Source organism: Monodon monoceros, unplaced genomic scaffold, assembly GCF_005190385.1.
Source record: "Monodon monoceros isolate NGI ecotype Baffin Bay Population unplaced genomic scaffold, NGI_Narwhal_1 Super_Scaffold_8, whole genome shotgun sequence".
NCBI classification, from domain to species: domain Eukaryota; kingdom Metazoa; phylum Chordata; class Mammalia; order Artiodactyla; family Monodontidae; genus Monodon; species Monodon monoceros.
The window spans coordinates 15,418,001-15,440,112 of NW_021703785.1; the positions used below are offsets into that span (position 1 = coordinate 15,418,001).

Below are 22,112 nucleotides of genomic sequence, written 5' to 3' on the forward strand. Positions count from 1 at the left end.
GCAATTTCTCCCTACCACCTGTCTCCTTCTCTTTGATTATATGTGAAATCTTTTCCACAAAGGATTTTAAACAATGAAGAAAGCTAAACACGTAACTCTTTGCCTGACATATTTTTGTGTGAATGACTTTCAATTAAAATGCAGTCACTCCGTCATCAGGTTGAAAGGACTGATGCAGATTTGGTTAGTGTTTCAGGACAAGGAGACTGGTGAAAAGAACAGAAGGGCACTGTGTAGTCATCAGTGTGGATAAAAGGGGCGATGAAGGAAAAGGCCAGAGGCTCACTGCAAACTTCTAGATTTTGCTTAAGGAAGGTCCTATTTATTCTCAGCTGGGTGGGGACAAATAAAAATTGTGCAGGTCCATGTCCTGGCTGCTGTGAACAGAGCTGCAATGAACATTGGGGTGCATGTGTCTTTTTGAATTATGGTTTTCTCCAGATATATGCCCAGGAATGGAATTGCTGGATCATATGGTAACTCTATTTTTAGTTCTTTAAGGCACCTGCATACTGTTGTCCATAGAGGCTATACCAGGTTACATCCCCACCAACAGTGTAGGAGGGTTCCCTTTTCTCCACACCCTCTCCAGCATTTATTGTTTGTAGATTTTTTGATGATGGCCATTCTGACTGGTGTGAGGTAATACCTCATTGTAGTTTTGATTTGCATTTCTCTAATAATTAGTGATGTTGAGCAGCTTTTCATGTGCTTTTTAGCCATCTGTACGTCTTCTTTGGAGAGATGTCTATTTAGATCTTCCACCTGTTTTTTGATATTGAGCTGCCTGAGCAGTTTGTATATTTGGGAGATTAATCCCTTGTCGGTCACATTGTTTGCAAATATTCCCTCCCATTCTGAGGACATGGAAACAACCTAAATGTCCATTGACAGATGAATGGACGAAGAAGATGTGGAACATATATACAATGGAATATTACGCAGCCATCAAAAAGAATTAAATAATGCCATTTGCAGCAACATGGGTGGACCTAGAGATTGTCATGCTGAGTGAAGTCATCGGACAGAGAAAGACAAATATCATATGATATCACTTATATGTGGAATCTGAAAAAATGGCACAAATGAACTTACCTACAAAACAGAAACAGAGTCACAGGTGTAGAAAACAAACTTATGGTTACCAGGGGGTAAGGGTGGGAGGGATGAATTGGAAGATTGGGATGGACAGATACACACTACTATATATAAAATAGATAACTAATAAGAACCTACTGTATAGCACAGGGAACTCTACTCAATACTTGGTAATGGCTTATATGGGAAAATAATTTTAAAAAGAGCGTATATACGTATATGTATAACTGATTCACTTTGCTGTACACCTGAAACTAGTATAACATTGTAAATCAACTAGACTCCAATAAAAATTTTTTAAAAATTAAAAAAAATTGTACTTCTGACAGTTGTGTTCTACAGCTGCAAACCCAGACTCTCCGTCTCTTTGGATTTATAAAAATATACTATTTTTAAAAATGTGTGTTTGACTTCATCCAAAGGGGTGTTTTCCTCTGAAGATTCATTAATGAGGGTTCCATTATAGTCTTAAAAAAGGAAGTCAGATGGAATGTTTAAAAATTTACAAGCAAACAGAGAGAACATTTGCCTGGTCTGTGCAGCTGAAGACATAATTAGAAGTTCCTAGAGAGTGAGAACAGGGTGAGGGTGTGCAGAAATTTCAACCATTAAAAAGAAAATTCCCCCCAAATTGCTCACAAATGTGATGGATTAGTCAATATACTTGGGGCTCTCCAACACTTTTTAGCAGCCAATAATTTCTTCATGATTAACTGCAAACTAAAAGCTTGCTTCCTTTCTCAATGCCATTTTGTTAGACAGTTATAATGAAGTAGCAAACTTGTCACGGGACAGGAAAAGCTCACGGACAAGGTATTAGAATCTATAATCCTGGCCGACATATCCAGTTACTTCAGTTTCAGATTACTGCGCTTTCTTTATTAGCAGACAAATGACTAAGGCAAATACCTTTGCAGACACCTGCATGCTGTTCTCTTGCATGTTCATGATGGCTTCAGAGATCTTGACGTCTATTGGGTCCATGACCGACTCAATGTTGAATGGTCCTTCCAGTCGCTCTGCCACCAAGAGCATTGCATCTGTTAAAACACAGGAACGTGATTTATTTGAGAACTGGGAACCCCAGCTTCTAACCTGCGTTTAAACATTTCCCACATGACCGGCTGAAAAATGACCACTCATTCAAATTCTGTATTTGCTTTTATGTAGTTCAAAATGGAATTGATGACCCAGTCTTACAGGAGTATTTTATCTTATTTCATTTGAAGGCTTAAAATTATTTTACATATATAGAACCAGGCCTGAAAATGAGAAAATAAGTTCAAATTAAGAGAGTTGAATATACCTAACTCTTTCAAGTGAAGTTAAAGAAAAATCAGGTCAGGTTCAAAAGTGGAGTTAACCTCTTTTCTTCTGGAGTATGGAGAAAACTGAGAATACTGAAGACATGTAAATGTGAGAGTTTGGGGGATGCGCTATCGTCAAGACCCAATTTAAGCATATCTGCGTGTATGAAGCATTTCTGGATTTCCCAAGAAGGACAGACCTGTCCCTGCTTGATGCTGTCACTCTATCTAGCATGCCCTTCTGTTTTTTTTTTTCTTTGTTTGTTTTTTACATCTTTATTGGAATATAATTGCTTTACAATGGTGTGTTAGTTTCTGCTTTATAACAAAGTGAATCAGTTATACATATACATATGTTCCCATATCTCTTCCCTCTTGCGTCTCCCTCCCTCCCACCCTCCCTATCCCACCCCTCCAGGCAGTCACAAAGCACCGAGCTGATCTCCCTGTGTTACGCAGCTGCTTCCCACTAGCCTTTCTGTTTTTAACACTTTGACACACTCTGGGAATAGAGAAACTTCTCTTACTTGGTTTTGCATATTCAAGGCTTATTATGGTGCCTATTGCATTGTAAGCTTTCAAGAAATGTCTATGAAATTAGATTGAACTGAACTGAACTAAAGTACTGCTTGGGAAGCTTTAGTTTTCTGGAGAAGATGCTAATAGTGATATGGAGGCAAGAGCTGTGAATTAGGAGTGAGTTGCCCTGGGTTCCTAACCCTGCCACTAAGCAGCTGGATGGCTGTTGGAAAAATCTCTGAGCTTACTGGGCCAAAGATTAGAGAGGTGCATAAAAGGGACCTGGGATGAAGAGTCTCCCGGTGTCTACGGTGAGTGGCATGCGAGGCAATATGCCCATTCCTCTGCAAACTGGCCCAGTTTTGTTCTTAGCATCCAGGACATAGTTTGGTAACTTGTCTCCACCAGGACTGACAACTGGAACTTTCTGTGATGATGAAAATGTGGCTATTGAAACTTGAAATGTGGCTAATGTGATTGAAGAATTAAATGGTTAACAAAGTAATTTGCCTTTAACTAATCTAAACATAATTAAAAATATCCCCTTGGGACCAGTGGCTACCATATTAGATGGGGCAGCCTAGACTTTTAACGTGTAGACGCAATAGCCCTCACATTTTTTTTTTTTTTTTTTTTTCGGGTACGAGGGCCTCTCACTGTTGTGGCCTCTCCCGCTGCGGAGCACAGGCTCCGGACGCGCAGGCTCAGCGGCCATGGCTCACGGGCCCAGGCGCTCCACAGCACGTGGGATCTTCCCGGACCGGGGCACGAACCCACATCCCCTGCATCGGCAGGCGGACTCTCAACCACTGCGCCACCAGGGAAGCCCAGCCCTCACATAAAGCTCTTGGGAGCCAATCTTAAAACGCTGTCCCTTTTCAAAATAATACATGTTTATTATCAGACACTTAGAAAATACAGAAAAGAAAAATGAAGGAGAGAAATACACCCACAATCCCACTTCCCAGAATAACACTATAAACAGTTTAGTATATGCCCTGTGTTTATTTTTCCTTTGAGCATGAATATTTTAAGAATGCAACTGAAAATATACCATACAGCTATCATATACCATACAGACGATCTGCTTTCTAAATGTCATATATGATTAATGTGACATGCTGTTTATAGCAGCTGCTTTTTAGTATTAGTGCGAGGAAACCAAATTTTATATTTATTACGTATCCTACCATGCTCAACCAAGTGCCACCATCAAAATTTTTTCAGGGTTGTACGTAGTTATGAATTAGGCACGTGAGAAACCTTTTAAGATAGATGAATTTTTATAAGAAGGTGCTGTCTGGGAAGCAGAGTCACATTTTTAAAGAACATCAGGCTTTGTGCACATCAGCTTTTATACTATCAACTGGCTTTCCCAGCCAGACCTCATAACGGGGCCTTTGATGAACGAGACTAAAAGCATCCAGGGCAGCACCTGAGTGTCAGGGAGGTCCCGCTATCCCACCCCTTTCCCCCGTACTCGGTCCCATATTTTTCTTATGGACACGAGTCACATGAAAAACCTAAGTGTGAACAAGGACTCATAAAAAACTCGAACAACAAATTTGCTGATTTTTCCCTTAATGCAGATCTACCTGTGTATGTTACATCAGGATATTATAACAAAAGTAGTAATTTCTCTGGATCTTAATGACCTAATTATCTGGCGATATGGACAGAGGATGCACCTTGTTTGGTTGTAGTATTTTCATATTAAAGATGTTTTCTCCTTTAAGGCTTTAAAAGGTGGCCTGAGAGCTGTGCTGTTTCTTTTATATCTTTATATCTATGTTGTGTGTTTATAAAAAATAATCCCCTTTACTGTTAGACTTTCCAACAGGCTTTTTGATGAAGATTAATTATGATGAATGAGCAAGTTTCTCTAGACGGGTGTATTCTGCTAGAAGAACAAGGAATCTTTGTACAGGAAAAAGAATTGGTCCTATGGAGTTATCCAACAAATGCAGTTAAAGGAACTGATAACTATGGGATACTTAATTGTGTGTTTTAGACAAGTATTTGCACAAATCATTATACAAAGAGTACTGGTCCATCACAGTATATTTATCCAACACGAATGGGTTGAGTTGCGGTAGTAGTAACATTAGCTCTACCGGAAGTCTGTAGGCAGTAGTGCTCTGGGCAAAAAGGACGAGCTTTGGGTTGGATCAGAAGGACTCAGCAGACTGTCACAGTTGGAAATGATGGGGTCTAAAATACCTCTGAGAAGGTTCTCTTCTTTAAGTTAAAACAGTCCCTTCTCTACCAGACATTCCAAAAGTAAGGCAAAAAGCTGTTCGATTCGTATCCCAAAGTCAAGGAACTTCTCTTTGGTGATTTCAATCTTTTGGTTCCCTGTTCCTCTCCCACCACAGAGCTCACCTTTTAGCTTCTGGGGTCTGCAAACTCAGCTCTTCTTTTTTGACTCCAACCATGAAAAGGGTGACCCTCTCCCAAGCAGTTGCCTGCTTGGCCTTGGAAAATGGCCATCCTACTGACGATCCTGTATCTTAAGTGTGTAATCAAATGGCTACATTTCCTCAAATTGGTTGGCCCTGAATTTCCATTCTTTATCTCAATTCATTTGCTTTGTTATACAAACTCATTTAAGGTGATACATTTTTAGATGTAGATATACGTCTTTATTTTTCTTTTAATTTAAATCACCAGTCGGAATATGCTACTTTAAGCTATCTGGTTTAATTTTTTAAAAATACACTAAAAAAATCACTTTAATAAGTAAAGTTAGAGTCTCCTTTGAAGACTCAAAGGCCAATATAGATCGGCTCAAAACCTCAGAACCATCGTTAAGAGTAGTAATGTGCAAGCAGTTAACGATACTGTATTGTATGCTTAAACATTTGTTAAGAGAGTGGATTTCATGTTATGTGTTTTTTACCCCCCCACACACACAAAGAATAGTAATGACTTTGTGCTGATCAACTACAGAAGTTCTTATTAATCAATCAAACTACCTGTTGATAAATCATTAACTAGTATAAACGTACCCCAATATATTGAAGCACTATATTGCTTTTATAAAGAAATACATGCATTCTTCTAATTCCTGGAAAAGCTCAGATAAAACTGTGTGGGAAACATTTGGATAGAATCACATGTATGCACTGACTATAGCCATACGCAGGTTTTTGGTTAGAATGAGAGGAAGGCTGGCAGAGGGGCATAAATAGTGGTTTTCTGGGCTCATATTTTTCCAGCTCAAAGTTTTTTGTGAAAATAAGTTAATTGATAGAAGGCCAGATAAACCTACACAAATAACTGGTATATCGACGACCATAAGTAGAAAAAAAAATACATGTCTTCTTATAACATAACCATCCCTCCCCTCAATCGATTCCCCTGTTCCATTGTTCTAAATGTACGTGACTGGATTCCCCAGGGTCACAAAAAGAAAAGCAGCTTTTCAGAAAATTCCTCTAATATTTTGCGTTTCCACTATAAAGGGTCATGCTCACAGCAACTGCCTTTAGGAGTCTAGTTTAGACACATTACAAGGTGAGAAAGTGGCAGTGGAAGGCCAGAGTCCTCAGCCCTGGGACTTGGAACAGGCCTGCAAGCTGATGGTGGCTCTTCCTCGGACCCCAGACCCCAGATGGCAAGAGGGTGTGCGTGGTCCATCTGCGTCCACTGAGCAGACAAGCGCATCCCTGCTTGGCCAGTTTGCCTCCCACCTGCTGGGCAAGTCTGTCACCAGTTAAGCTCCCCAGGTGTCAGGAGAACCTTTTCTCTCCTTTAGGGCTGGGGGAAGCCATGCCTCTCTCTCCTTCCAAAGCAAACACAGAATACTTTTATGACACCAAGGCGGTAGCTAGTAAGTTTCTCTGAAACCAATTAAGTCACAACACAGCCATAATTTCCTCCAGAGGCTGCCATCCTGCGCTATCTTAATTATCTTCGTGCCATTTACATTTTGAAATATTTGGAACTTTATTTTTAACTGTGCTCTTGGAGCTGTTATCTATTGCCAATTAAACCAGGGCAGTTCTAGTATGTCAGCTAATGATCAGCTGGTCCTTTCTATACATATCTCCTGTGTTGTCCACGTTTTGTTTCTCTTTAAGCAAAGGACTACTGTCTTGCTCAAGCAGTATACATAACTTTTGTTTCTAAATGCAGAATGACATTTGGATGGATTAGAAGTAACTGGTATCTCAGCATGAGGTTCTGATGCACAGAGAGATGTGATGACACTGTTAGCATACCAGAGACATGTATAGCAGCTCAGCAAGAAGGTGTCCCCTCAAAGCCTGCAGGTAAAGCTACACCTCTGGGTCAAGGCATCCTGCCCACATCAGCATGCACTTTCTGGTTAGGAGTGAGGAAACCTGACTCTGGTGAGATGGACTCAGGTGCCTGGGTTTCCATTTGGGTTTGTCCACTAAACGCCTGAGAGATAATATGTGTCACTTAATACACAGAGGCCCATTTTCTTCATCTATTAAGTAGAGATTATGACAATCTCTACCTAATCGTGGTACATTAGGCAATCAAATGAGATGGTTCTTGTAAAGTAGTTAGCGCAATGCCTGGCATACAACAAAGGTTAGCTACTATAAGGCACTATCTCTGGGCCGTGGAAGCAGAAAGGAGATGACCAACTGGCAAGATATTTTGGTGGAAGTATTGCCAGCAATTGACGTGAGGAGTAAGGGAGTAGAAGGCGCAAGGATGACTTTAAGATGTATAGCTGGTGCTCTTTTGTATGTTAAATTAATGTTTTGATAATAACTGCTTTTTGATGGATGAGTTCATTAGTGAGAGATACAAAACTGTATTATTTTCTCACAATGGGTCCCTTTGCCCATTAAAGATCACTGCAAAGTCTTTGACTCACTTCCCATTGAGAGGTGGGGTTTATGTCCCATCCCCTTGAATCTGGGTGGGCTCTGTCACTGCTGTGACTATTAGCATACAGTGGAAGGGATGCTGTCAGTTTCCAGAGCAGGTAGTTAAAGAGACTTCAGCTTCTACTTTCTCTCTTGTGAGACTCTACTCTGAGATCATCATGCTGGGCTGGCCACATACAGGCACTCCAGGGAACAGTCCCCGCTGGGCCCAGATTTCTGGCCACCCTTGCTGTTATAAACAAAATATTTGTGTCCTCACCGTGATTTATGTGTTGAAACCTAATCCCCAAGGTATTTGGAAGTAGGGCCTTTGAGAGGTGATTAGGTCATGAGGGCTGAGCCCTCATGAATGGGATTAGTGCCCTTATCAAAGAGACCCAGAGAGCTCCCTTGTCCTTTCCATCATGTGAGGACACAGTGAGAGGATGGCAATCTGTGGATCAGGAAGCAGGCTTCACCAGACACAGAATCTGCCTTGATCTAGGACTTCCCAGCCTTCAGAACTGTGAGAGGTAAATGTTTTCTGTTTAAGCCACTCAGTCTATGATACTTTTGTTTTAGCAGCTCCAACGGACTGAGACTCCTGCCAGGGTGCCAGACGTGTGAGTGAGGCCATGTAGACCAGCCCATCTGCCAGCTGATTACCACCTAGTGACCCCAGTCAACACCACGTGGGGCAGAAGAATCAGCCAGCTGAGTCTTCCCAAATTCCTGATCCACTGTACTGTGGTTTACATTACTATGGCTGTTATTTTAAACTGCTAAATTTGGGGATAATTTATTTTGTAGCAACAGAAAACTGGAGCAGCCAAATTACCATATTTACAAAATACTCAGATATTTTTCCTATCATTTATTTGACAGGACTCAAATTATTCAGAACCCTAGTCAATTAATATTTGACAAATTTAACATTATTGACGTAACCCCTGTTTCCAGCCACTGTAATCGTCAGGAAAAAATAAAACGTTGCCCTAAAGGGAACATACAAAAAGGACTGTTCTAAGCCCGCACTGTGTTTGGATACAGCCTTACAGTACACCGAATGCACAGCAGCTAGCCTCAGATTCAGATACGTTTCTCCTGGGATGCGAGCACGAGAGAGAGGGAGGTAGAGGGCAGGTCTGGAAGAAGGTAAAGATCTGGACTTTTCTCTAAGTACTTGACTTTATGAAGAGCAAAGGCCCTGACACAAAAAACCAGACGTTCTCTCTGATCTCTGGATGGCATTGGATTAAAACTCATGCTGCAGGGACTCCCGAAGGTTTTGTTCCTCTAGGATATAAATATTAAGTAGGATTTCATATGATTAGATATATCTTCTAAATTTATTTTTTGAAAAAAGGAGATGTAAAATCAGAAATGACATGGTTGAATGCTATCGATTTTAACCTGGAAGAGAATGATTTTCAAAATGTTTTTTAGGGGAGGCAAGAAGAGAAACACTTTAAAAAAAAATGAGATATTATTGGGGCTTCCCTGGTGGCGCAGTGGTTGAGAGTCCACCTGCCGATGCAGGGGACACGTGTTCGTGCCCCGGTCCGGGAGGATCCCACATGCCGCGGAGCGGCTGGGCCCGTGAGCCATGGCCGCTGGGCCTGCGCATCCGGAGCCTGTGCTCCGCAGCGGGAGAGGCCACAACAGCGAGAGGCCCGCGTACCGCAAAAAAAAAAAAAAAGAGATATTATTAATCTTCTTTGTAAGTAACAATAGAGTAGAAATAACTTCGGAAATTCAATTGCGGATTGAGGGTGGGGTGAATGGATTGAGGTGGTCCAAAGGTACAAACTTCCAGTTATATGAATGAGTCCTGGGGATGTGGTGTACAGCCTGGTGACTATACTTAACAAAACTGTATTGAATACTTGAAAGTTGCTAAGAAAGTAAATCTTAAAAGTTCTCGCCACATCTAAACACACACACAGATGCTAACTGTGTGAAGTGATGGATGTGTTAACTAACTTTGTTGTGATAATTATTTTGCTACATATCCGTGTATTAAATCACTATGTTGTACACCTTAAACTTATGCAATGTTATATGTCAATTACATCATGATAAAGCTGGAAAAAAATGAAAATTCAATTGAAATAAACTCAACTCAACCTAACGAATGTTTGTTATGTGCCAAAGAGCGTCACTGCGTCACTATGTGTTTGTGGGCGGTGTCGGCACAGAAGCAGTCCATGGCTGCCAACTTCATGACGTTTAGAATCTTTTTGAACTGACAAAGATGAAATACATGAATATTAAAAAAGTTTTTTCTTTCTTTGAGGGAAGTTTGAATTAAGATGATAACATGTCCTTTCAGAGTTCTCATTAAGTCTTTTAAATTTGTCCTAAGAATCTACTCTTTGAAAAATGAAATCTATAAGCACAATCTAGTTGCTTGTTTTATCAGAAGTCCATAGTGCCCACTTCGCTTTCCTTTAGAAGCAATGCTTACTCGTTCTTAAACCTGCAGCACCATTGTTTTAGCTTAACCAAGATATTTTTCCCACAGAGAAGCAGACAAAGGCATTAAAAAAAAAAAATCAAACAATTTAAAAAGCACCGTGGTAAATTCATTCACTGGCACCCAGTTACCCATCAATACTACTACTACTACTACTACTACTAAAAATCCTGCTTCAGTGTTTATGTGCAGGCTCTTTTATGAGCCTTTCATGACATGGAAGTATTAGAAGGCTCTGCTTTGCACCGTAGCTTTCTGGTGATGGGCACACGGAGTATACATGGCCTTTGCTTTCATTCAAATCAATTAATTAAAATGCTCGTCAGATCTTGCACAGGACCGAGTTTCAGGAGAGGCCTGGAAAGACAGCCCAGCTAGGGGGACTGAGGGATACACTACAGCAGCAGGCAGACAGGACCTGAATAACCAGGAGAAAGTAGAGCCCTGAGAGTAGAGAATCTGAACTTCCCTAGTCAGAAGGTCCACACCCTTTTTAGAGTCTCTTTTGTTTTTTCTTATTAATGACGATTTTAATTTAAAAAATTTACAGCCCCGTAGGTCTATAACTGATGTAACACAAACTGCACATATTAAAGTGTGCAATTTAATACATTTTAACAAATGTCTTCCTCCCTGAAACCATCAAAATGACAGAGTTTAAAAAATTTTTTTTGTTTTTGATTTTTAAGGCAATTCTGCAGTTAAGACATTTTCACTTGTAGAATTTTGATTCATAAGAACAGCCAAACAGGCAGAATACGTATCTCTCTCCGGACTATATTTCTTATTCTTCACACTAATCACTCTCCCCAGTCTGGCTTTGCTGCTCTGTAATCTCTTTCCTGACGTTGCCAGCAGAGCTGTCTTTTAAAAATGCAAATCTGATGAGGTCACCGTCTTGCTCTAAAGGTTGCCAGTGCCTTCAGCGTAAAGTGTGAACCTCTTAGCCCGGCATAAGAAAGGCCTTTCATAAGCTGGTCTCTGCCCCCTTGGCAGCTCCGCCTATGACCACCCCTGGTAACCCCCACGGAGTGCCATTAGAACTCTTTGGATGACACTGAAGTTGTCACCAAGATCCCACATGTACCCAATCCGACCTGAAATCAATGACACACAAGTTGCTCTAAACACAGCCTGTTCTCATTTTACCTGCCCAAGAACTTCCAAAGGTTCAAGTTTAAAAAGAGACTCATAATCAGGCTCCACCCCCCCTTCTAATTCATTTCTCACTACTCAACAGGTCCTGTGGTTTCCTGCTATTACAAATAACGTCACAGTGAATATCCTTGTACATAATTCATTTAGCATGCGTGCAGAGAAATTTGTTGGATAAAATCTTACAAGTCAAACTCCTGGGTCAAAGATATGGGTGTTTAAAATGTTGACGGTTAGCGCTGAAGCTTTCCCTGTAAAGGCTGTACCTGTTTACATTCCCAAGAGCAATACATGACTGCGTCTGGCTCTCTAAGGCTCAAACTTTTAGATGGCGTTAAGATCAAATGCTTGGATCCTTGCCAATCTGATAGGGTAAGAAATTGCATCCCAGTGTGGTTTTAACTTGAATTTCCCTCATTATAAGTAAGGTTGAACATCCTTTAATATGTTTAAAAGGCATTACAATTGCTTTTTCTCTTCATTTTCTTTGGTCACTTATTTTTCTGTTGGATTATTGTTTCATATTGATATAAAGAAATTTCTTTACAAAAAAATACATTAAAGATACCAGCCCTTGGGTGACATGAATTACCATGTTCCCCCAAGTTGCTGTTTATCTTTTGACTTTGTTCATGGTAGTTTTTGCTATGCAGAAATTTTAAACTTTTTATAGTCAAATTTACCAATCATTTGTTTAAATTTTTTTGATCTTGCATCATATTTGTATAGGCTTTCTCCTTTCCACCTCTGTGACCTAATCTATTATCAAGCATATTATCGCTCACTAGCTTCCTTGTGTTCCTTGAATACAGGCCAGACCCTCTCCTGCCCCAGGGCCTTTGTACTTACTGTTTATTCCTCAGCCTCTTATTTTCTTTAGGTCTCTACCCAACTGATACTTCTCAGAAAGACCTTCTCTAACTACCTTATCAACTCCCAGTCACTCTCATCCGATTGCTTTATTCTTCACAGCACTTAATATTTGCTGGATTATTTATTTATTTATTTATTTTATTTTTGCAGTATGCGGGCCTCTCACTGTTGTGGCCTCTCCCGCTGCGGAGCACAGGCTCCGGACGCACAGGCTCAGCGGCCACGGCTCACGGGCCTAGCCGCTCCGCGGCATGTGGGATCTTCCCAGACCGGGGCACGAACCCGTGTCCCCTGCATCGGCAGGCGGACTCTCAACCACTGCGCCACCAGGGAAGCCCTGCTGAATTATTTTATGTATATTTGCTATTGTTCCTCTTTTCCCCACTGTTATGTAATCCTCAAGAGGGCAGGAACTTCCTTTTTCTTGTTCACTTCTGTAGTCTCATCCCCTGGAACAATACTCAGACCCTAAGAGTTGTTAAATGAACATTTGTTAAATGAATTATTGGAACAAATTTTAAAAATCTTCCTATACTTTCTTCTGTAACTTAGCGAGAACTAATTTTCTCCCCTCCCGCAGCCCTAAAACTCCCCCTCTTTACTCCCCTGCCCCACACACACCATCAAAAACGCCCGCAAAACTTTATTAGTGCTGGCCAATAGGCCCTTGATGGCTTTCGATGTGTTATAAGGTAGATGAAGAGTTTCTGTGGGAATTTAGAATCTTACTGTACTTTTTTATTAGGTAGAAATAACTTTTTAGAGCTTTTCTCTTGAAATTGAAAAGTATGGCTGGTTTTCTTTCTGTCAGAAGTCATTTCTAGGTTAATCTAAAAAAAAAAAAAAGTCAACATTTTTGGTTTTTCTAAACAAGGTAATTCCTGCTGTTTCTCAAGACTCCACGTTTACCATTAACTTTGAAAACAATCTCTGGGATGAATGTCATTTTTGTTTCTTCCCTGTAATTTGTCCACATTCATTAAACATCAAATTGATGATCATTTTTTTCCTATTTTACCAACCCCGTATGGCATTTAAGTACTTAAAAAAATACCTTTAAAATATCAGACCATGGCAGGGGTGAGATCTAGCTAAAGAAATCATAGTACCACAGAGTGAGGTAAATAATAGAAAATGGAAGTGAACCAAGTAAATGCCATTTAAAACAGTGAATGGATACCTTACTGAAAAATAAAACAGGGACAGCCACCCAGAATAAGTCCAGTAACTAAAGAGCTAAATCCAAATAAAAGAGAATTTAATGAAAATAACTGTTTACTTTGAAATCAAATCCAGGAAGAGGAGGAGAGAACAAATATACAAACTAATTTAATTCTGAAACCAGTGCAAACAAAGAGGCTTATTTTGCTTCCACACTCTAAGAGAAAATGCAAATTGTGGGAGAAAAAGAATTCACTAGTATTCCTAGCACAGTACAGAAATTAGAATCTACAGGACTCATTTTCAGATGGTTTCTTTTTAGCAGAATAATGCACTGCATTTCATAAAAATATAATATATTCACATAAGCATCATCTCACTGCTATGTTATATCTTTGAGATGTCTGGATACATCACAAGCCAGAAAGAGTGGGCCTTGTAAATCATGAATTTGATGGACATCAAAGTGTATACTACCAACCATAACCCTTTATTTAAATTTTTATTGCTGATTCTTCATATGAATAATTTTTTATGTCATTTGTAGCTAGGAATGTTCAAATAATTCACAACAACCAACTAGTCTTCACCTTGATGATGAGTCACAGAATTTAAGAGGTAAGGAGTTCTTAAAGATCTCTCTGAGAGAAGAAGTACATCTTTATCTTTATATCCCTAAAATCTTCTACAGGGTTTTGGAATCTAGTGGGTTGATTTGGACCAACCAGTCTGCTTTGTAGGAAACTAGATCCAAAGAAGGAAAGCAAATCATTCAATGTAAACAGCAGCCATTGAACCCAAAATCTTTGTCCTCTCTCACTCCACCTATTACACAAGCATTGATATTGCTCAGATAGTATCAATGTGTTTACCCAATATTTTACTTACTTATTAAATTCCAAGCGCTCCACCACTTTTTTTTTTTTTTTGCGGTACGCGGGCCTCTCACTGCTGTGGCCTCTCCTGTTGTGGAGCATAGGCTCCGGACGCGCAGGCTCAGCGGCCATGGCTCACGGGCCCAGCCGCTCCGCGGCATGTGGGATCTTCCCGGACCGCGGCCCGAACCCGCATCCCCTGCATCGGCAGGCGGACTTTCAACCACTGCGCCACCAGGGAAGCCCTCCACCACTTTTAAAGAGAATATTAAAAGAGAAAACCTAGATGATAAAGATAACGCATTTTGGTCCTATCTAAGATTTTTCTTATTCCTTCTTTGCTGCAATTACCCTTCTCCCTAAACCTCCCTTAGAGACCCTGTTCTTTCAAAGTGGGTACCATGATCCTGAATTGTCCTTGACAAGCTTATAAAAGCACACACATTCCTCCTTACTCTTTATTAACCTGCACATCACACTTGAGCTACTTTGAATCCCTCAGCAGCATGGATGGTCTTCTCGGTCTCCCTGAGAGGCAGTGTGGAGGCGAGGCATGGTCATGAGCTGTGTGTCACGCATGGGAGTCTAGTGACCCCAGTCACAGGCTCTGTGATCTGGGGTAATCTATTTAACCTTTGTCATCCTTAGTGTCCTCTGTTATTACGGGGGCTCTTCCTACATCACTGTGGGGATTAAATGCCATACTAGGCACATAGCACAGCAAATGCTTATTATTATATTAATATTATTCTATCTTTATGGAGAGGAAGGTTCCTTTCACTTCTCAACAAAGTTAATACTGAAGGTTTGAGTTCATCATCACCCATGAAGTTATAAACTTTTACTGAAAGAGTATAATATTTGAAAACATACACGCACCCCAGTGCTCATAGCAGCACTATTTACAACAGCCAGGGCAAGGTAGCAACCTAAATGTCCATCGACAGATGGATGGATAAAGAAGATGTAGTACATCTATACAATGGAATACTACTCAGCCATAAAAAGAATGAAATAATGCCATTTGCAGCCACATGGATGGACCTAGAGATTATCATACTAAGTGAAGTAAGTCAGAGAAAGACAGATATCATATGATATTGCTTATATGTGGAATATTAAAAAAAATGATACAAATGAATGTATTTACAAAACAGAAACAGATTCATAGACATGGAAAACAAACTTATGGTTATCAAAGGGGAAAGGGTTGGGGAGGGATACATTAGGAGTTTGGGATTAACAGGTACACACTGCTATATATAAAGTAGATAAACATGAGTTGTTTGTATAATTTGGAGATTAATCCTTTGTCTATTGTTTCAATTGCAAATATTTTCTCCCATTCTGAGGGCTGTCTTTTTGTCTTGTTTATGGTTTCCTTTGCTGTGCAAAAGCTCTGAAGTTTCATTAGGTCCCATTTGTTTATTTTTGTTTTTATTTCCATTACTCTGGGAGGTGGGTCAAAAAAGATCACGCTGTGGTTTATGTCAAAGCGTGTTTTTCCTATGTTTCCCTCTAAGAGTTTTACAGTGTCTGGTCTTACATTTAGGTCTTTAATCCATTTGGAGTTTATTTTTGTGTATGGTGTTAGAGAGTGTTCCAATTTCATTCTTTTACATGTAGCTGTCTAGTTTTCCCAGCACCACTTATTGAAGAGGCTGTCTTTTCTCCATTGTAGGTTCTTGCCTCCTTTTTCGTAAATTAGGTGACCATATGTGTGTGGGTTTACCTCTGGGATTTCTATCCTGTACCATTGATCTATATTTCTGTTTTTGTGCCAATATCATACTGTCTTGATTACTGTAGCTTTGTAGTATAGTTTGAAGTCAGGGAGCCTGATTCCTCCAGCTCTGTTTTTCTTTCTCAAGCTTGCTTATGGTACTGATGAACCTAGTGGCAGGGCAGGAATAAAGACATAGACATAGAGAATGGACTTGAGGATATGGTGGGGAGGGGGAAGCTGGGGCAAAGTGAGAGTAGCATTGACATATATACACTACCAAATGTAAAATAGTTAGCTAGTGGGAAGCAGCAGCATAGCACAGGGAGATCAGCTCGGTGCTTTGTGATGACCTAGAGGGGTGGGATAGGGAGGCTCAAGAGGGAGGGGGTATGGGGATATATGTATGCATATGGCTGATTCACTTTTCGTACAACAGAAACTAACACAGTATTGTGAAGCAATTATACTCCAATAAAGATCTATTATAAAAAAATAAAATAAATAAACAATAAGGACATACTATAGAGCACAGGTAACTATATTTAATATCTTGTAATAACCTATAATGGAAAAGAGTCTGAAAAAGAATATATCTATAACTGAATGACTTTGCTGTACACCTGAAACTAACACAACATTGTAAATCAAGTATACATCAATAAAAACATAAAATTAACTAAAAGGAGGACAATATCTAGTCCGACCTTTTTATTTTACTGAGAAGGTCACCGAGTTTCTGCGCTATGAGGGGTCTAGGAATTTGGCGGGACACAGATGGCAGGGCTGTGACCATTGCCTGGTTCTTTGTCTTTCAACCAGCTTTCTTTTGACTCCATCATACTGCCTCCTTCTTGACAATCAGCCAATGTATCATTAAGAAATAGGACCAGTTAAAACATTTCAGGTGTCAATGAACTAAAAAGGACCAAACTTTTTGCCAGCATATTGCAGTTAAAGCAAGTCTCCTATTTCTCCCTCCTTTGCTCTAAAAGTTAATAAAGCAAATCACCCCACAGACAATTTGTTCCTGTAGTACAAGGCCTCGCAACCTACGTGGAATGAATCACAAACTTCTCCCAGAACCAATAAAAAATAAATAAATGAAAAGTCAGGTACGTTGTCAGAATTCCCTGCTGGGTCTGCACAGTGATTAGTGGGCAATTCAGCAAGCAATGCGAGCCCTTTTCTCCTCCTCGTCTGTGTGCTGGTATTATTAAAAAATATATATTTGCTATTATTTTGTTGCTCAGTGCCATGTGAACCAAAAGGAAAATGAAAAAAAGAGCAGTGTGTCCTATATCATGGGTCGCTGGACCCAAAGAAATAAAGCTGGATTGTTGAAAAAAGAAGAAAAAAACCTCATTTTACAGGGTGATGAGTTCATCTTTTCTTATCTCTGACACATCGTATGAAAAGGTAGGATAACTTTCGTTATTTCCTTTGTCTGTACATCTTGCTTACAGTTATCTTCAAAATATACTCCATGGTGAAGATAAAGATCATGTGCCAACTAAGGAGGGAGGAAAAGCGGGGGAAGAGCAGAAGAGGGGAGGGAGGGAGGGAGGGAAGGGGAGAGGGAGAGAGAGGACATATTACATTACAGAGAGGGAGTGAGCACTTAGCATTTCAACGGGCTGGGCCTGGTACTGTTCTCACAACATTTGGGCCTAGAGATTCATTTGATTATTTATTTATTTATTTATTTTTGCGGTACGCAGGCCTCTCACTGTTGTGGCCTCTCCTGTTGCGGAGCACAGGCTCCGGACGCGCAGGCCCAGCGGCCATGGCTCACAGGCCCAGCCGGTCCGCGGCATGTGGGATCTTCCTGGACCGGGGCACGAACCCGTGTCCCCTGCATCGGCAGGCAGACTCTCAATGACTGTGCCACCAGGGAAGCCCAACAAGATTACTTTTAATGGTAAGTTCTGGAAAGGCCTAAACACTAAGAGAAGGCTCAGGAAGAGAAACTGTGGGCCCACAGCTTGCAATATGAGGGCCGCTGCCTGAAGTTCCCAAGGTCACTTGTTTGTTTGAAGTAGCCTCGTGAAGGAGCGAGGTCAGAGAAATGCAGCTCTGATGCCCTGGAGCGGACAGTGATTCTCCCCCCTCCCTCCTGTTAGCCTCACAGACATGCTAAGGAATGGAGAGGTGTGTGCCTGTCACAAATATAGTTGGCTTTCAATTTTATCTCCATTCTCAAGTCCATATCCTTTCAAAATAACGTCAAAGAAAAGAAAAATGGGCGTAAAAAGGTAGGTTTTAAAGAACCAATAGGAATATATCAATAAGTCTTGAGAAATCATTCACAGGAACATGGGTCAGAGGCTCCACATCCATGCTGAAACTGCAAGGCCAGGGAAGCAGGACTTTGAGACATGGGGGCAGTATTCTCAAGCTGTTCAACTATCGTGTTAGATGATCAAGGACATTTTGAGTAGATGATAACGAAAGATCTAGGTATGGATATATAAAGGATCATCAGACAGCCATTTACCCAGATCTGCAGGCATACATGTAGCTCCTTTGTAGGAGGACCACCAGTTAGCACTCACTTCCTACAGACCTGCAGGGAAGCGGTGCATGCAGCATCCCACTTAACTCTCCTGACTCTAAGAGGTAGGTGCTGTCTTTAGCACCATTTTAAACAAAATGAATCAAGCTTAGTGAAGCCAGAGGTTCCATATTGAGAATGGAGCTGGATGCTGGCTCAGATCCATGAGCTCCAACTTCTAAGCCTCCTTTACCATCTCTGCTTCGAAACACTAAAAAAGATTTTAAAAATACCCATGTTCATAAGGTGATGTGAAAGGCCCAGAACCATTTGTGAATTAATCAAAACATTACAATAAGAGGCACAAAATTTGAAAGATGCTCCTGAGTCAGGTAAGTCTTTTTATCTTGGTCAGATAAAACATCCATTGTCAAAGGCCTTGATGTTTTCCTGGAAAAATCTCCTCTTATTTTGTTTAAGTATCTATGTAAGGTTTTAAGATAAATGGACAGAGAAAATGTTGACTCGCTTATGATAGAAATAGAAAAGAAAATTAGAATGTGTATCTACCATTTGGTGATGAAGCCAACAGTCCAAAAATGGATTGGCAGTGCCTGCCCACTTGCGTCCTCACCTGGGTCCCAGAGACATGTGCTGAGTTATTTCTGCTAATACACCTGAATTAACCTTAAGTCACCTTTGGGTATTTAGAGATCAATAATATGACTGTTTTTTAAAGCAAACATGTATCTTGAAAACAGGCTAAGAGATTTTCCTAAGAAACAGAAACATAATTTTGAGGCTACTAAAAGACAGTGAATGGGACTGATTTTAAAGAAAAAACAGGGTGATGTATTCTAGAAACCAATGGGTGATATATCCACGCATATTCAGTGTGTTGCTTGCTATGCTTTTCAAAAATGTGGCTGTCTTTTAAACGCTGCATGTAATAATATTCAATAAATTTGCAAAAACTATTTTATTCCAAAGTCTATGAAGCTCTGAATTCTGTAGTTGGGACACCTTTGCCTACCCCAAGAACCTCCTGGAACGGTCATTTAGAATTTAGCGAGACGGAAGACGCACCAGAAGATACCTCATGTAATTATTCTCTATTCTTTCTGATTACTCAGAAGTTTAGGTCTAGGTTTGAAGTTGCAGCTTAACAACCTCACTGGCCTCTCTGCTGTTAGCTGTTTAACTTCATCTATATTAAATTTCTGTTTCTTTCCCATTCCTTCTACACACATTCCCAGATGCCTTCAGGAAATGTGCCCATTTTGAATACATCACATAAATAAGCTGCAGTGGGGGAAGGTCTCTTCGTTTTGAAAATGCCACGAAGCACAACAGCTGAAAGGAAGTTTCATTGAGTAATATTAGCTTGCATTTCTACGGGAACACTGTAAGTGCTTTTTTCCCCAAAGCACTTAACGTAACAAAATTGCCTCACTCATCTAGGCAAAGCAGTCACCTTTAGAGTGGTACACGAAGCTGTTTTTCAGGATGGAGTAACACTTCAGATGGGACGAGAAATGAAGAAGAATTCTGTGTTGAGCAGCAATGTAGGGGAATTTAAGCAGGCAGGATGAAATTACTTTGTTGGAATTGGGTCAGAATTCTAAGAGTAACAGCTCTACTGAGAAAGCCTGCTGTATATTTACTGAATAAACTCCTGGCTTTTGGCAGAAAGATATGCCTATTGCATGCATCTATATTGTATACATCGATCTCTTTTTCTTCGCATATATTTATTATGTAGAATTCATAAGTATATTTAAAAAAATTTCGCCCAGATAACGTATATTTGTTTCTCAAAGCTCACATTAGACTGTACAGTTAGCAACATCATTCCATGTACATCCAAGTTAACATTTGTAATGATTCCCATATTAATAAACTACATCCAATGTTCCGAAGTCAATGCTTTCTAAACTTTATCACAAAATATTTTCTGACCTACCAACCTCTTCCCCATTTCCCCTAAATTAGCCACTCTTCTCCCACATACACCTAGGCCACAAAAGACCGGGTCTGGCCTTACATTTTTTTCTTTATTGAGAAGAGAGGGGCTTTAAAAAGTATTAATTTATTTTAAAAGGTTAACTAATGATAATCACCATACTATAGAAAATATAGAAAAATTGAGAAAAATAATTTTAAAATAGAATGCTTAGAATAGCACTCTTGGGATTAAAAATGAATGGGTCAGAAACTTAACGCTTTATGTCAGTAGAGCTTTTGAACAACTAAGCCACTGATGATCTGTGAAAGACTCAGTGGAACTGACTCTCAACTCATGACTTTGTTGACTGCTAAGATGCAGTACTGTTTTCTTTATTCATTCATTTAATCAGTCAACATGCACTGCGTGCCTGTGATGTGTATGGCTGCAGACCCATGGAGAGACAGGCAAGCACACTAGCAATTATTATTCAGTGTGATGACGGCTAAGCAGGAAACAGGTACCAAGTGCAACGGAACCTCAAAGAAAGAGAATTTAAATCAGCCTGGGGAGGGAGAGAGGGGGGCAGAGATAGCCTTCTGGAGCTGTGTTTTTGAAGCCTACTAGGATTACTAGGCATTAGTTCAGTAGAGAAGAAAGAGTGGGCGGTGTCAGTGGAATAGAAGATGGAATAGCAGAAAAGAGGGAGCAGCAATTCAAAAGGGCCCAGAGACAAGGAGACAGTGAAAAGCACGATGACAAATGGGGAACGGTAGGAGAACGAGGGGTCACATTTCAAAGGAAAAGGACAACAGGTCAGACGCTCAGTGGAAATGTCCTATGAGCAGTTGGCTGTCCAGGCATGGAGAGAGAGTTGGGCTCCAGGATAGATTTATGATAAAAAGGGAGTGACTATCACCTAAAAACTTTCCTTCCAACGCAGCTAACATGTTCTTCAGCATTTTGGGGAATAATATAAAGAAAAAAGAGAGACCACATTGATAACATAAATCATTTGCATTGATGGCACAGGCTTCTACAAATCTAATTGACAAAATCATACACAGCATGAGTTAAGCAGCCTTGATACGCTCTAGCAACCTTTTTCTTGTCATTTGCCCCCCGTGCTGTTTTGCTTTGTCACTTCCCTCTCCTCAGTTTTCCTTCTCAGTGGGTTTTATTCTTTTCCCTCACCCTTCATACTCATGCTTTCTGTTTCTCCCTTCACTTTTGTGGCCTCCTCTCTTTTCCATACAATCCACACTAGTTATCTGACCCCTGGGTCCTACTTTTTGCACCCGTGTCACATTCTGATCCTGATCAGGGAACATGTGTTGCCAAGTACTTGATTAATTCCAAACAACTTTTCAAAAATTTTACCAGGGATGTTGGAGTCCTTCTCTCTGAGAGCTCCCTGCTTTGGGCTCCCACGGCACCTTGATTTTCTCTCTCCCTGCCCTTCACATATGGTGGCATAATGATCTCTTTTTCAGTCTGTCTCTTCTGCTACACTTTGCGCTCTTTGATGGTAGATACTACAGATTATTTACCTTTTATTCCTTAGTGCCCCCAACTGTACCTCATACAAAGCATATGCATATTCTCAACAGTAAATATGCTGAAAAAGAAGCGATGGGAG

General features: G+C 40.4%; 1 protein-coding gene across 1 annotated transcript in view; it reads right to left on the reverse strand.

Annotated features, from left to right (window-relative positions):
- Positions 1-22,112, reverse strand: part of GPC6 (glypican 6) — a 1,074,747-nt gene that overhangs the window by 109,204 nt on the left and 943,431 nt on the right. The window contains exon 5 of the mRNA XM_029210314.1: positions 2,008-2,138. Within this exon, the coding sequence (XP_029066147.1) occupies positions 2,008-2,138 (131 nt within the window). The remainder of the gene's footprint in view (positions 1-2,007; positions 2,139-22,112) is intronic.